Source organism: Thunnus maccoyii, chromosome 17 (assembly GCF_910596095.1).
Source record: "Thunnus maccoyii chromosome 17, fThuMac1.1, whole genome shotgun sequence".
NCBI classification, from domain to species: Eukaryota; Metazoa; Chordata; class Actinopteri; order Scombriformes; family Scombridae; genus Thunnus; species Thunnus maccoyii.
In genome coordinates, this window is record NC_056549.1 from 21,856,007 (window position 1) to 21,873,375 (window position 17,369).

General features: G+C 39.4%; 1 protein-coding gene across 8 annotated transcripts in view; it reads right to left on the reverse strand.

The window, feature by feature from the left end:
- Window positions 1-17,369, reverse strand: part of ptprk (protein tyrosine phosphatase receptor type K) — a 117,366-nt gene that overhangs the window by 57,522 nt on the left and 42,475 nt on the right. For all 8 annotated transcript variants that reach the window (XM_042390100.1, XM_042390104.1, XM_042390102.1 and 5 more), the window contains 4 exons: window positions 12,248-12,370; window positions 5,252-5,412; window positions 4,071-4,122; window positions 3,910-3,968 (listed from right to left, as the gene is read on the reverse strand). In XM_042390100.1, the coding sequence (XP_042246034.1) occupies window positions 3,910-3,968; window positions 4,071-4,122; window positions 5,252-5,412; window positions 12,248-12,370 (395 nt within the window). The remainder of the gene's footprint in view (window positions 1-3,909; window positions 3,969-4,070; window positions 4,123-5,251; window positions 5,413-12,247; window positions 12,371-17,369) is intronic.

Sequence of the window (17,369 nt, forward strand, 5' to 3'; positions counted from 1 at the left end):
AACTTTACATATATTCTGGGTACACTGGAAGCTACAAAGTAAAAGTATTGCCATTTAAATTTGCTGTCAAAGTGACGGATCCAATCTAAATTGTCACAGGATAAATAGAAAGTCAGTGACAGGCGCCGGTGATGTGCATGAAACTGGATAAATACAAAGCTGCCATCCTGACTGCTGCTGGATTTATACATTCTGGCCAACAAGCCAGAAAGGATAAATTAGATACTTCCTGTTGGATCATAGTAATCTCCTTTGGTACACATAAAATGGCTGCCAGAGAAATGATAATAAGTAATGAAAACCACTGCGGTAAGGTAGAGAACGGAGGTTTAGAGCTCACCTACTTGTTTTTCATCCCCCTTCCATCCCCCTCTTTCCCTGTATCTGCTTTCATTTCATTCTTCTCTTGACTAATTTTTCTACATCTAGATTTATGCAGCCATATTGTAGAACCAGTGAGCCCTCTATAAGTGGTATACTGACATCTTAGACACAAGTTATGACTGCTGAGAAGGTCATTCAAAGTTTGAAAATTACAAAAATAACAGCACATAACTAGTGTCACTTGACGCCTATATTGGATTCATCTGCGCATCATGCCTTATGTATGATGCCAGTGCCAATTCAGAAAGTCCTATATGTAGCAAAGCTAACAGTAAGGTGTGGGAATCGAGACCAGAGTTCACGTCTCTTCACGGCCCTGCAATTAATGTTTGCCTACTTAATAACTGTAACCCAGATCTGTCCTTAACCCTAACATGTTTTATTTGCCTAATCCTAACCATACCTTCAGCTTATTTGCCATAACCATAATTTTGTATAAGGTAAGAATTTTGAAAACATTGAGATTGTACGTAAAAATAAACAGTTTTGCAGAGTTTTCCAATATCAATGTTCTTATCTGGCGATAGGGTTGCCCGAAATGGCATATTTCGAGTAGGTTGTTAATACTGCATTCAACAGATGCTTCCATTTACATCCATCTCAGTTCATCAACTTGGGATGTTAATAAAGACAATTCTCCTCATCCTCATCTATATCTTCTTCACCCCTCCTCCTTGTCCACCCATTAGCCCTCCTACTCTCTCCACTATATATTTCTTCTTTCATCAACCTTTCTAACCATTGCTCTTCCCCAAACTTCTCTCTCTCTGTTTCTCGCTTGCCATCTCTGTTTTCTAACAGTGTTTACTCAGAGAGGAGCACTGTAATGAACAGAGGAAAGGAGGTAGCTATCACACAGAGAGACAGAGGGAGAAAGAGAGCAAGGGGGTGAGCAGTTGTTGTCATTCATCACCTGTAAAAGGAAATCTGCCATGAACTGTTTACCCATAGCTTATCATGCCCTGCTTGTCACACTCTCCCACTCTCTGTCTCCCTCCCCTACCAATCTATCTTGTCTCTCTCTCCTATCATCTTTCACTCATAGCTCACTGCGGAGCACAGCAGAAAGACATCAGCTGACTTTTAATACCTTCATCTCTGTCTGTCTGACGACCGGCCTGCCTGTCTGCCTGCCTCCCTAGTCTTATTGCTTGTTACTATAACCATGTTTGTTTTGGTGGCCATAATGTGACCCAATGACATAATGCAAATCTATACATTTCCTATTTTTGAAAAATACACTTTTTGTCAAAACTATTAACTTCACTAAAAATAACCAGAGCTGTTTTTAAGTTAAGTTTCAAGTCAGCTGAGACAAGTCCAAGTCAAGACTTATGCTGTCAAATCAAGTCTCAAGTCCTTGAGGGAAAGTCCAAGTCACAGCTCTTTATAAACAAACTGCAAGTCAGTTTGTGCTCTGTGCACAGCTGAGAGCAAGTCAGGTAAAATAAATATTCATTGTTAATATTGTTCAAACTTTTTTTTGAGAAAATGACAGCCCTAGTGTGGCTACGCAAGGTCTGCCCGTCGCTTGCTTTTTTATTCATTTTTATTGTTCTGGGACTTTAGTGGTTCAAAACATAAAGATTTAAATGCTTTCTGTTTTTGCTTTTTTTTGCTTTCAAGTCTCCAGTAAAATCTTAAGACAAATGTTGTGAATAAGTCACGTCTCTCAGCAGTCAATTCAAGTGCACAGCTGTGTTGCTGACCATATATTTCAAGTGGGTTTCAACAAAGCCTGGATTCACAGCAGTATGGCCACCATCAGTGCTCATTTTTGCCGTTCATTTATTGAATTTACTCATAAGCGACCTGCATTCTGTCATTCATATATCTGCCGGTGGTCAGCTTTGAGGAGATAGTATGTCGGTCCCGCAGGTGTCAAACACTCACTGACTGGTTTCATCAGTGTGAGGCAGGATTACTGATAGCTTGTGTTTACAGGTTCTCACATGGGCAAAGCAACTCTGAAACGCTGAAAGCTGAAGACTGACATATCATAACTCCAGAGAAGGGTTGGGTGATAGCGTACATCCTCTTGTCAACTAATCACATATATCACTCTGATGTATGCATGTATGGGTAGTGAATCAAAAATGCACAAATCTGCAAGGAGAAGGTGTTTTTTTCCACTTCATTTTATAGTTTGAATCATCACAAAAAACTGAAAACTGTGTCAAACAGGTATAGCACAACACCCCATTAAAATGATGAAAAAATAGGTTGAGAAATGTCAGACACCTGCTGTGACGGCTCTAAAAACACTGTTATTCAACTCAATTATTATTCGTGTCCCTGCTTGGGTTATAACCTCAATGACCCTCAATGATAATTTTGTATATGGTAAACTAGCAAAAACAGCAGTAGAATGTTTAATAGTGATGGAAAGCAAATACAACTTACTAGTGCAAATCCTTAAAATCAAAACTAAAATCTGAAATTGTTTAGGATTGTATATCCACAATAGTCAGGAACTCACTCATCGAGAGAAAGGAGGCTTTCTTTCTTAAATAAAGAAGAAATAAAGATGAAAACTATAATTATAAGATCTACGTAAATAGTGCTGCATGGCTCTGTGTGCATTTGTGTGCACATCTGTGTAAGTGTGTGTGTGCCTACATGTATCTCCGTGTGTATAGTCTTCCCCTGGTGAAACCAGTCTCATTACGGCTCAAGAGAAAGCTCCAACACAGAAACATGTTAGAACATGAAAAAAATAGTTTCATAACGTCAAATCCAATAACCTGTTTCATAGCCTGAAAAACCTACATAAGCCTCAGCAAACCAGGATGATTATGTTCAATTAAAACATGTTGACACACGAGTTTCATGCTGACAATCTACTCCATGTAGTCACTGAGGGGGACTGGGCTCCAGATGGGCCATTTGGAGGATGCTTTCACACTTTGCCTTACAGTAATATCTGAGGGTCCCCAGGCTGTGTGTGTTAACATGATCAGTGTGTGTGTATGCCTGCGAGGACATTCAGAGACAAGCTAACCCGCCACATGCACACATCTGTCAACACCCCCAACAAATATACACATGCACAGACTATGTTGACTGACTGTGATATCTACAATCATTAATTAAGAAAGGACATGTTCAGTATAATGCAATCTACCTCAATAGTCAATAAACTCTACCTCTATGAATCTTAAAGTGTTCAGACTGTGTCAGAGAGGTGTTCATTTAAAACAAATACCAGACACAACAGCAGTGACAACAATGTCAGTGTCCAGCATGGTAACGCACCCTCGTGCATGCAAACACACGTGCACATACACACACACGCACCGACCTCGCCTTTCTCAGCGTCTTTCTAGCCTAATCGTCACCTCCTGAGCCTCAGTCAACACAAATAAATCAGCTGCCTGCCTCACAGCATGTGCATGTGTTTGTATTTGTGGGTGTGTGTGGTGTTTGTGTATTCACATGTACATAACTGGAAAAAAAAAAAGAAATATGTACATGTTAAAGGAATCATGCGTAAAATCAGCCGTTGGTTGTAATTTAGGGAGTTACCTGATATTCATTGGGCCAAAAGGTGGAAACGGCGAGTTCGGCTCTAAGCCAGTCTTTACCTGGAAAACAACATTAGAGTCAACAAAGGTGAATAAAATCACATTAGTGTCAGAAGAAGTTATCAAATGAGAATTTGAGCGGTGCTCTGATTCAGTCTTTACCAGTGTAGGACGTTATGTTCCATATAGGGTTGGCCAAAGGTCCCTTGTTAACCTAGAGATGACACAAAACACACAAATATCAGTCACAAAATATTTCACACAAAAATTAACCTAAAAACATAATCCACTGCAATTCAAGACTAACTCATAGAGGCATCTGTTCCATTATACTGAGATGTGTTCAATTAAGAAAAATAATAATAATTGAATACATTTTAAGACCCTGTAGGTAATGTTTTCTTGTATGTCCCTGATAATACAGAGCTCTGAGGTCAGGGTCAGCTACTCTTTTGCTCAAAAAGCAGAGGAGAATTGCAGAAATATGGGTTTGGGTTATTACATTGAAGGGCAGTCTTTTTACTCATAATGCTTTTCTGCTGCCCAGAGGAGCAGGGAATGGTAAAAAAGGTCAATCTTCTGTTAACATTTACTGGCAAATGTGTTTTCTAACAACTTCCACAAATTGTAAGAAACCTTTAGAAGAGAAGAGGGGGATGAGAAGAGTTATGGGAACTGCTCAAATCGAAAGGATGAAGTGTAGATTATTGCATCATGAAATGCAGTCTTTTGCTGCACAATTTGATATATGTCCAATAAAATAATCTTACATTATCATCCTAACACAAAGACGCTCTCTCATTGTGTTAAAAGTGCATAATAGATGTTCTTGAAGTTCAGTGTTTTATTGAAATTAATATTGACTGCTATATGAAGCAACTTTGGTTAGCCTCCATCTTGTGTTCGTTGCATTACTTGTGGTAGTGTTTCACAAACCAAAGACCACATTTCCCATAAATCCTGTTTACTTAACAATTTTTTCACAGAAGAGGCTGTTCACCATCTGCCAACATGACAAATAGAAAACTAAAACTCAGCACTTGAAATACTGTGTTTTGTAGTAAAGCAGCTTTGTTTGTTGGGTTGTCAGTCCATGAAATAAAACCAAACCTTTACTTTGTAATGGCCAGTAAAGGTCTGCAGATGGTCTTCTTTGTTTTCAGTATTAATGCTAATGTCTCAATATTTACAAGAAAATGATTTATCAGTGTAAAAGTATAAATGTCTACCTGACAAACAGGAAGTCAAAATCATTTCCATGGAACCAGAACAACCAGATCACCAAGAAAAACTGATCACTCTATTTCTATCTTCTTCTATTCCAATGTAGTGATTGTCAATACCTTCACCAGGACATTGAGGGTGCCGGGGCTGGAGCCATCAGGGCTGGTTAGAAGATAGTTGAAGTCAATACAATGAGTATCGTTCTCCTTCATCACTGGCAACTGAAACCTGGCCTTCTCCCCAACATCATACTGAGAGACGTCCACATACATGTAGGAACCTGGACACAGAAACAGAGACAAGGAGAGTGTTACCATTGTTTTAAAAGAAATATTATGTATAAAAAGCAAAAAAAGTGATTCACAACGTTTGTGAATCTGACCTGAATCAAGACTCATGCATCAGCTCCTTTTTGTTGGCAGCTGTATGTGCTTGTACACCACATGCTGATATGAATTCTCTGCTTGATGAGACTAGCAATAGTTCCCTTTGAGGATGTAGTTAGTGCATCTACACAGTGAGTGTTATGACTAGACTTGCCAAAGCGAAGGCTGTATGCCCACAGCCTGTGTTACATGTACCTACATGAGCAAACTAACTCTATTTGCTACTGTGTATCATAGAAATAATCCTCATTGAAGACATGGACACCTAAGAAAGACAGCAGTTCTGAGAGTTATGAAAGTGTAGTGACTTAATGAAAGTGTAAAAGAGATGTGGAACTACTCTAAAGCGTACATGAGATTGTTTTCATTTCCTTTAAGTTCCTATATTTCTTTATAGTTCTTCCATTTTGCATTTATTTATCCTCAGCTTCTTTTGAATATTGTTTAAGACCCCTTGTCAGGTCATTAAATTTAAATTAACAGTTTATCTTAACTTTAAACCTTCTCTATATATCCTCTCTTTTGTGCATCTATTGTTTACGTATACTACATGATGAAACATTGTGAGTTTGAGTCCAGCCATCACATAAACACAAACCTATTGTTGGTTCTGCAAATTGAACCTATAACAACCTGATTTCTGTCATCTAATTTAGTGCAAGCCCCAAAAGCCTAGAGCCCCTGTTCCCCTGCTTTCTACTGTACGTCCTCGCTTTTGTTTGGCCTTTCCATTTTGACTAAGACACTTTCAATCAGTGGGTTTCTTGTCATGAAAAAAAAAAACAAGCAGAAAGAGCATAATTCTCTCCCTTTATGTCTGCATGTTGCGCTCCCTTCTGTTTCTCTCTCCTCTTATTCCTTTTGGTCTTACCATACAAGAATAACTCCCCCCCTCCCCCCAACCAGACACATAAAACACCTCGTGTTCCCACTGTTAAGTCATTTGTTTCTCCTTTGTGATTATGGGGTTGTTTATAAGCTAGCCAACGACAAATAAACACAGGAAATGGGAAAGTGAAGAGAAAAGAAGATACAGTTTTATTTTTTTTAATTTCCCCAGCTTCTTGTCCTCTCTCCTCTACATCTTTCTTTATTATTTTATGCTCTCCTAAAATTCCTCCAATTTCCTCTCTTCTTTTCCATTATACTATAAACTAAATCAAAATTACTGCTGTTTATTGCTGTAGTCTACACAGGTTCCTTTGCCACATAAGTCAAATTTTCCACACAGTTTGCAATACATCATCACCTGTAACGAGCCTGCAGTGTCACATGATTAGTTGCATTTATCATATCTATCCTTCTGGTTTACTCATTTTGTTTGCATCATGTTCCTCCTTCCTCGGCTCATTTCAAATATAAATTAGTTTGACTTGTTATGTTAACGTGATGTGAAGTATACACATACTCTGTAATGCCTACTTCATATTTAGTTAAACGCCTGGTACCTACAGTAGTTGAACGGGAAATGGAGCTCGAAATAATACATAATCTGCGTGTGCTGACAGGACAGCCACTCGGCCCATCCAGATGTTCTAGTAATCAGCTCAGACCTCAACCAGATGTTGCTGCCGTGAAATATGATGAAATGTGATCCTTTCCTGTCCACTGTCTAATCTCAGCATTTCACATTAGTGTATCAAATATTGAGGGAAAGTAGCTCATCTATTCTACAAATAATTAATTCTATTAGTAGAATAAAACAAAATAAAACTAGTCAACTAATTGTTTTGCATTTGTCAAGCTAAAATGAGAAACATGCTGATCCCAGCCTCAAATGTGAGGATTTGCTGCTTTTCTATGTTTTTTTGTGTATATTTTTCTGCATTTTCTGACAATTTATAGTGTAAACAATTATTCAAGTCATTGAAATAATAATAATAATTAATCTATAATGGAAATAATTGCATTGTTAATTGCAGCCCTAAATAGAATAGAACAGAATAGATTGAAAAGCACTACAACACAACACAGTTAAACACAGCACTCTATCCTAACTGGTTAATTCTATTTGCATATTATACAATACATAATAAGGACTATACAAAGGGCTGTATGACAATGGTGATTATCAGTTATTGTTTAGCTAATCTACTGTGAGAAAACACTTTTCTCTGCAGGATGGAACCAAACATAACAGGCTTTCAAGTGGTGGATGCACACACACACACACACACACACACACACACACACACACACACACACACACACACACACACACACACATGCACGCACGCACACATGCACACACGCACACACACACATACATACATTGTACGGTAATTATTGGATTGGCCCTTCTTCTGTCTTCATCTTTCTTCTGCTCTCTTTCTTTCATCACCAGCCTACCCCTGCTCTTACTTACACAAAAACAGATACTTCTACCCTTTCCACTGACGTATTACAATAATCCTCCCTCCTGGTTCTGAATGTCAGCATCGAGACCCAAAATGACTACGTTCAAACTGGACAACAGCCACACAGGCCGGAAACAGACCAGGCCAGCACCATTCTTTCTCTCTCTCTCTCTCTCTCTCTCTCTTTCTCTAGCACTATAATCTAAATCCATCCAAAATGAACATGCAATAGATGTCACTCCTATTCCTTCTTTTTTGGCATTGATGCTAAGATGGTGACATGAGGAAAGTGCCTTTAAGATGGCTGCCAAGATGGTGTGCCAGATAAAAATACATCTATCAGTCAGAGACCCAGATATGTCACAACACACACAACGTGGCAAAATATAACCTTTAGCACTTCAGCTAATCATATCGCTGCCTGCTGCAAAATTATAACAACAACTGGATTAGGTGTAGGTAAAAATAGGTGAATAATATTTGGTTAATATTTATGGGGCATCAATATGCAACATGTAATAGTGTTACCCGCTGCACAATTACTGAAAAAATACAAATATTAAATAATATTCTAGAAATCATTCAAATGCTTCAATATCAACCTAGAGAGGTATGCAACACAACAATAACAACACAGAATCTGACAAAAATAGCATCAGAACATGAAGTAATAAAAGTCTGACAGTACAAGAAACTGATACAACACTCATTCTAAGAAAGAAGACCTTGTGATGACAAGAACATCTGACACCTGAAGTCTGCCAGTTTCTAAAATGGCTGATGTCTTTGAACTGCCATAGTTTAAAATGGCCGCTAATAGAATGACGACACGATGTAACGATGAAACTAAAAATAGTCTTAAGACCCAGATATGTCACATAACAACAACAGCACTGTTGTAGACAGAGGACTGTATTCTGTAGCAAAACAATAACAGCCTCCTGTTAACGGCTGATGGGGCGATTTCAGAATTTTGTATTAAACACCAATGGATACAAAATAGCTAACAAACTCTTGAATTTAATGCCCCACAGTGAAACACTACCAAAACATGCAGCTCTTCCAAAATATAGAGAGAAAACTCCTAACTAGTACCATGAAGACCATTTACTTTACCAGCATTGCTTTACTAGATAGTCACTAGATGGTCACATAAGAATCGTATTTATTTATTTTTTAAAGGACGAGAAGTATTTACGACATACATTTTACTGATCTAATTTAAGTTTGAACTTTTCTGTAAAAGAACCATGGCCAAAGTTTGTTGTTTTTAAATGAACAAATTAGTCTATTGTTTTTAGCACACAACAATATGAACACTTTTAAAGAATAATGCAATCCAATGCAACAACCAGTCAAAAATACTACTATTGTCAAGTTTAGTCTTAAGAGTTAACTATAATTCAAAATGTATGCACATGCAATTCTCTTTATACTACATTATTTCACACTTGTACTAGGCTACACGTTTGTCAGCATGTACAAATTTACACTACGCGGAAAAATTTAATAATTGGGCTTTACTGAAACTGTGTCAGAGAGGTGTTGATTAAACTCTATGGTAATTTTTAGGCCATAGTTTGTGTTGCTGTATTAATATTTATTCAATCATTATTAAAACATCCTGTGGACAAGGCACCAGCTCTACTGCAGTTTAAAAGCCTATTTCCTCTTCCCTTATTAGTGGAAAACAAGAGGAAAGAGAGAGACATGAGGAGAATAGCGTGCCAAATAGGTTTAGAGTGGCACTGGCTGACAACATTTGAGTCAAGAGTATCTGCTTTAGTCCACTAAGCCACAGAGCCCCAGCCCATGAATGTTCAACTGGCACGACGCACGTTGCCAGCGTTGCATCTAGACCCTGCCATGGCAGCTAGTGCCAACATCGACCCCCAGAGAGATTACATAGAAGAGTTTTATCTCTATTACAAAAACTGCCAAACCATCCCTGCACACTCAATACTGCCTTAAGCACAAATGGCGATTAGCAACTGGGACAAATCAATGCGGGTTATAAGGAACAAAAGTATAATTGTTAGCTGAACTTCCCAATGACTCTATAACGATTCTGCGTAAAGTCCCTAGATGACTCCCCTTCATCTGAGCCAATACCTTTGATAACACATAACCCTCTGAACTATTAATCAGCAAACTAAACTCACTCCCAGGGGTCTTTCAACTGGCCCTAAACAAAAGCAATAGGTATCCCTTTGCTTTCAGTGGTCAAAAGTCAAAAAGATTTAGTGCCATTGCTCTTATGCCGAGCCCTCAGGGAGAATGCAGCTAGCCAGACCAGAGTACTTCTAAATTACTGGTGGCTAGGATTGCCTGAGAAAACACACAATTCTAATAATAGACCTTACCAATGTGTCCCTGGGCAAGGAATTTAAGCCACCAACTCAACCTCTTGCCCATCCTTCTACTCCTTCCAAATACAAAACCTAGCCAAGTGTTATATCTGTAATAACCTCTAGCAACCTTGTTTTCCATTCACAGCACTGCTGTTACACACCCTGTTGGCATTATTAACACATCAAATGTCAGTTCACGCTCCTGTACCTTTAGGCAAGGCTCTGAACCCCCCTTTAGCAGCCAACATCTCCAAACCATTAACCTGCTTTGCTATCCCTGTGCCCCTGCTCAATCCACCAGCTTCTACAGACTTTAATGCTATGCTAATTCAAGGAATTACCTCTGCGCTCTTGGGCAAGGTATTTAACCTCTTCAAACTGCCAACTCTGCCCTCTCTGCATAGTGACACCACTTCTGCTGGTATTAATAGCAGCAAAATGCTAGATTTTGGCTCTGTACCATTAGGCAAGGCACCCTCAGTACTTAAATATATGCAAAACCACATACACCAGACAGAAGTACACACACATTTTGAGAGGAAAAGTGTGCTTGTGCGAAAACTGTGAAGAGCTGGTGTTGAACTGAACCTTTCTCTAAATGTCAGCTAGGCTGGGTTGTCATGTTGATAAGCATGAGAGATAAATAACAGCATTACATTGTCATGGTAACGAAGTCATCTTCCACAACAGAGGAGGGGAAAGGAGAGGGGAGGAGAGGAGAGGAGAGGAGACATCACGAGGGAAAGGAGGGGAGATTATATACATTTACTGTAACATGGTTTTCTTCACTGTGGTTTGCTTCAGCGCTCACACACTTGTCAACGTTCTTACTCTGTTGTTCTAGTTTTGTAAAATCTGTTACTATTTCAACATCATATAGTTGGTTATTGTTGTAACATTTTGCTTTTAACATTATAAAGTGGGCAACCTTCCCTGTTCCCTGCCGTTGATTAATGACCTCATATTCTGTTAATTAGACCCTCAGCCCTGAGGCAGAAAGATTTAATTTCCCCTTCATCATCATCATGGAGGAGAAAAAAAAAACAACTGATTAAAGAGGAGAACAGGGGAGAGGGGAAGTGAAGAGAGGAGAAGAGATGAGGAGAGAGCAGAGGAGAAGAGAAGAAAAGAGAAGAGAGGAAAAGAGAGAAGAAGAGAGGAGAGAGGTGAAGAGGAGAAGAGTGTGGAGGAGAGGAGAGGAGAGAAGAGGGGGTCAGAGGTGTGGATCAGATCGGGTCACGGAGCACTCAGATCCTTTACTAAGTAAAAGTAACAACACAACAGCATAAAAACATTCCATTACAAGTAGATGTCCTGCATTCAAACTTATATCTAAGTAAAAGTACAGAAGTATTATCAGAAAAATGTAAAATAAAGTATATAAAATAAAAGTACTCATGCACAAAACAGTGATTTTGTGACTGATATGTAATATATGATTAGATGACATAATTAGATTGTTAATAGTTTAGTCTAGTGGTTCCCAACATATGGGTCAGATCCCCTACAAAAGGCCATAAGATGAATCTGGAGGGTAGAGAGATGATTAATGAGAGACGAAAGAAGGAATTGGTCTTTTTTTTTTTTTTTTAAACTTTTCTCTCTCTTTGCATTCTGATTTATTGTGATATATTGGATACTGTTATCTCTTTGGGCATCAAACTCCTATTTAAATGAAACCATCTGAGAAATGTCTCTTTGGCGGAACTGCTGGAACTCATAGACATCTGAGACGTGACAAGAGGCCCCAACTAGACACCGCTTCTTTAAAAGGCCACAAGTCAAAAGTTTGGGAGCCACTGATTTAATCCTAAACAATACATTGTAATTTATATACTTATCATATGTAGTTTTTAATTTCTTAATCTAGGAAAGATCTACAAAGTAGCATAAAGTGGAAATACTCAATTTAAGTACTTCCAAAGGTGAGTAAATGTACTGAGCTACTTTCCCCCACTGCGAGGTGAGGGAAATATTGGTGGATAGATGACAAAGACAGGACACAGGAAGTAAGGCCTCACCTTGGGGCAGGTCTGGGGATACGTAGGGCACTTCCTGGGTGTTGATGTGCGTCCAGTCAAAGTCATCATAAGGATCTTGTTGATAATCACACTGAGAGAAGCCCTCATCAAACGTGCAACTTCCTGCAACAAGGGAACACAATAACATTTAGTTCACCTAAAAAAAAATCACACATTTCTAGCTATATGTAAATATTCTTTATGGGTTAATTCAGACATGACAGGACATTTAGGAACAGTGACAATTAATAACATGAAGGAAGTGTAAAAGTGACCTGGATGCTTATTCACATATGAGACCAACATGTATCACTGCCATGACATGTATGTAAAGAGGATCATGTCTAAAAAGGGGTGAAAACGTTGGATGCTGGATTGACTGAATAACTAGAACCATTTTTAATGCAAAGTGAATTCGTCTCCAGTCGTATCCAGTAAAACTTTTGATTCCTTTCTGTATGTTGTTTTTCTGTGCGTGTGTGTGTGTGTGTGTGTGTGTGTGTGTGTGTGTGTGTGTGTGTGTGTGTGTGTGTGTGTCTCAGCTCATTAATAAACCACCAGGAGTCGAAGCTCCGACAGTCATCACTCAAGGCCAGTCAGGATCACCTCTGACTCAACCATCAGGGCCTTCAGCTGATCATCTGAGCCCATCACCACAGCCTCGGGACAACCATGTGTGAGCTGGCCGCCTTCGGCCCCGCCTAAACAGGAAGTCGCTCTAATACAGAGAGACGCCACTTGTCCCTGGCGGCTAGCTAAACCAATCAACTTGCGATGATATGTGGCTTGTACTGGCAATATTGCTGATAGGAATAGCATGCTGGCTACTGCTAGCTATCTGATTCATTGACCTAGCAGTGATGCACGGCTTGTGTTAATAAAATGGCTAGGAGAGATGTGGCTAAGAAAAGCCACAATGCCATCTGATTCAAGTCTCTGGTAGTTAATTGTCACCCACATGAGTCCTCTGCACCCTTCTTGACATTGGTCAAAGTAGTGGTGGGAAACGGATAAAATCCTCTATCACAGATAATGTTTTATGTTTTAAAGATAACAGTAGATATCATGACACAATACACTGTGTGAAAAATAAGTACAGAAATCTTTCACATATAAAATAAGATGGAAATTAGCACTGAGTAATGTTGACAAACTCAAATTCTACGCTATTTTAAAAGAAATACCTTAATGTCGATAAAACAATATAATATGGGGATCCCTATCAGTGCTTTAGGAAAAATATAATCTCAATAATAACAACCAAACAAGAAGAATGATTCTGCATTCATTTTATTGAGCTAGAGCACTCAAATAAGCTCAGAATGCCTACTTAAAGACCTAGAAATGAGACCACATTAATATTAAAATAACAAACTCAAGACGATAATGAATTGAACATCCCCAAGCCTGAGACAATGCCATCAGATAACTTGTAACAGTTCAAACCTGACAGTTTTTTTATTGACTGACTAATCATTTCAGCTCTAGTTATTATATTGATTTATTTCCCCACTCAAGTTTAACCCCTGGTTCAACTTATTTGACAACTGAAAATGTTGGCCCCATTAAATTTGCAAAGAAAAAGATGTGTTACACTTAAAGTCCTGATGCCAAAATTACTTTATTTAGCCAATGTTTCAACCACAAGGTTGAAACGTAAAGAACATTAAAACTGCACACAATGGAAACTGGAGACAATGCTGACATGTTGAAGACTGGTGACCCACTTTCTTTGTTGTAAATTGTGAAACTTTGTTGGTATTACGGCATTTTCTTGCAGCACCTTGTAGAGTGGAAGTCACAAAAGAGCAGCAAGCATGAATGCCAAACTACATAGATGACATGTCTATACTTTATCCAGTCAGTTGTCCCTGGCCCTGGGTCAAGGGAGGGCCCAAAAGGGCTGTCAAAAATACATATTTGTGAAAACTTTATAAAATACTTGTGAGTCACATAAAAGCTTTTTTTTTATCTTCTTAATTTTTCTTGACATAGTGGTCGTCAAAAGTCAGGTGCTCAGAAAAGAAGAGAGAAACGAAAACAGGAAAATGATAGCAGAGGTGCTAAGGGACTTTACGGCCAGGTACTTGGAAAAAAAAAATACTGAAGTGGAAAATAAAAAGTACAATCCCACCTAGCTTTAACTTTAGCATCCGGTTATTAGCTTGTATAAAAGCTTAACATAACGCATTCCTCGGACAGAAACAGCTGAGTCTGGAGATGGGAGTAGCTGTGTCAGAGAGGAGAAACAGAGAGGAGGAGAGACCCAGCCTGCAGATGAGAGCTGGCTGGGAGAGGCTAGCTGTGCCAGAGAGGAGTGGGAGGGAGACACAGCATTCACCCCGCAGACCAAGGGTGAGGGTTCGATTTGGAAAGTGGTGAGGACATAAACTTGGCAGGAGGTCTGGGGGTCCTCCCCCAGAAAATTGCATTTCTTGCAATTCTACATAGTATATAATGACTATATAGTACTTTCTTGAATGCAATAAAAGGTGAGAAATTATCAGTACAATCACAGCATTTTAACGTTTAAACACTTAAACTGATGGTGTTGATACAAACATGCACATCACTTAGCTTTGATAAATTTTGTGTCATTATTTTTTCTACTAGATGGAAAAGCAACAGCATAATGAATTTAGTTCTACTCTCTCCAGCGGTTTTAAATCAACACATATTTCTTTGTCTACCTCAAAATGTCTCATGTCTCTGTCTTCTTTCCCCTCCCATAATGCTAACCTGGTCACCTCTTTCTCCTCCCTCTGCCTGGCCTGGGCTCTGTCGCTCTCTCTCTCTCTCTCTCTCTCTCTCTCTCTCTCTCTCTCTCTCTCTCTCTCTCTCTCTCTCTGTCTGCCTCTATATCTCTCTGATGCCTGTATGGACAACCACTATGTAATGCACTGTCACTGACAACCATATTTGTCTAGTTTGTTTGTGCATGGGATAAATTGGATGTGCTCAATGAGATAACATTACAGGGCACAGGTCTGTCTCTCTCTGATACTTGTGTTGACAACCACTAGGTGATATACTTTAACTTAAAGGGGACCTATTATGGTTTTTGTGGTTTTCTCTTATTTACACACGGCGGGACTGTCCACAGCCACAAAGAAAGTGTGATCTAGGTATACAAGAGCAAGCCACCATGAAGCACTATGAGCAACCAGCACTGCCAGCAACATAAATCTCCTAGCATTGAGTTAGCACTAAAGCTTTGCTACCTGTGTCCTAGAGCGAGCTGCGGCGGCTTTGATGGAGAGCAGAACGACAGGCCCTCAGATACCCCGCTGATCTGAGCTCCCGCTACAGAGGGATACCAAGAGGTGACAGCCGCTGCCGGAGGAGAAACAAGTTAACATCAAACTAAGCGACTGTCTTCGGCTGCTGGCTGTATGGCTGGCTGTGACTCACAGCCCCAGAGATGCATTGGATCACATTCCTCTCGGCGTCATTCTTTAAACCAGCCTCTCTTTGTGCAATTCAGTTCAGTACCATTCAATTCAATTAAGTCTTTGTCACAGCAAGTTACCTCCAGTCATAATGAGAAAAATGCCGGGACATGTAGAGGGCACGCATTACAGCACGACAACACGCATTTTTCTACTTTGAACTGTTCTATTATGTTCTCAACTTGAATGTACAGAATCTAACTCTATTGATCTGTGTGTGTGTGTGTGTGTGTGTGTGTGTGTGTGTGTAAAACTCCATGACTTCCTGTCCCCCACAGCGTGTGTGTCAGTTTACATCTTGCTGTCAGGTAGCTCTCTGCATGGGTTAAAACAGCAAAGTGTGTATCTCGGATGCGTATGTGTGTGTGTGTGGGTGTGATAATGGTATGGGAATGTACTGTATCTGCAAAACAGTGACCCGTCACTTCATAAAACAACAGAACAAATGAGACAAATGAGCACTCTATGCTTAATGTCAAACACATTAACGTGTCCAGAGCCAAAAATACAGTAGATGTTTTTGGACAGTACCAACCTCACATGTGTTTTGAGGATATGGTGAAAAGTATGACAGGAAAGCAGGTTTTGTTACTTCGTTACTATAGAAATGGACCTCCTAGGGTCAGGAGGTTATATAAGAAAAGCTAGATACAACGTGTTGTCCGTCCACACAGTGTTGACAGCTTTTCCAAACAGCCACACTCAAAGGCAGAGTGAAAAGCAAGCTGTCATAGAAGTGGATGAGGCATGATATTTAAATACGGGGATAACGGTGCATATTTTCAGGCAGTCTCTCCTGGAATGCATTCATAGTGTTGCACTCATTTGTACACAGGAAATATTACAGTAAAAGATGTGTAAAGACTGAAAAAAGGAGCCTGAGGGAGAAGTTCAAAACCAGCTTACTTTCTCACCTCTGCACACCTGGCTAATCACTACGCAGACTTGGTGTGTCAGAACTTGGCACCTACATTCCCCACAATGCCACTGTTATGCTAGTACCTCAAGCAGAGATGAAGAGCGGGCTACAGAGATCTGGTAACTTCACGTCTTCTCTTCACAATCCAGATTTTTTTCATTTTCAATCTTGTAATCTTCCGCCCGACCGAGGCTTACTTAAGTCACATCACTTTATAATTGATGGTAATTTATTGAGGTAATTTATCATATTTCATGCGCTTCCCTCTCGAGCCACAAAAGGTTTTACACAAGACCTGTACAGACTTTGATGCGTAAAATCGGTGGAGTTCCACTTAAAAGATAAGTGTTAGGCCATTGTTTTGGACTATTTAGCTTTGCTAGCTTTATTTATTGTTAGAGCTTTTTTTGTGGAATTTCTGCTTCAGAAAGTGTACAACAAAATTGGATTTAAACCCACCGTAGTTTTAACTACACAAACAGAGCTCAACTCAGTTCTGATAAAGTGCCGTGGTAGTAAAGGTATTTTGAAAAACAAGTCCTTGTTTTGAATGCCGGTGTACCAGCTGAAAGCAGTTTGATTTAATGCAAACTGGCTGAACCGGCAATCGTCATTATGAGACGTTCTAGCAAATTAAAAAGTAGCCTACGTCAGTAACCTGTGCCAACGACGTCACAGCGCTAAATCCAACTAACATCCTAGTTACCGTGGAATTGTTTTAAGTCATTCTCCTTTTCCTCATTCTTCAAGGGAC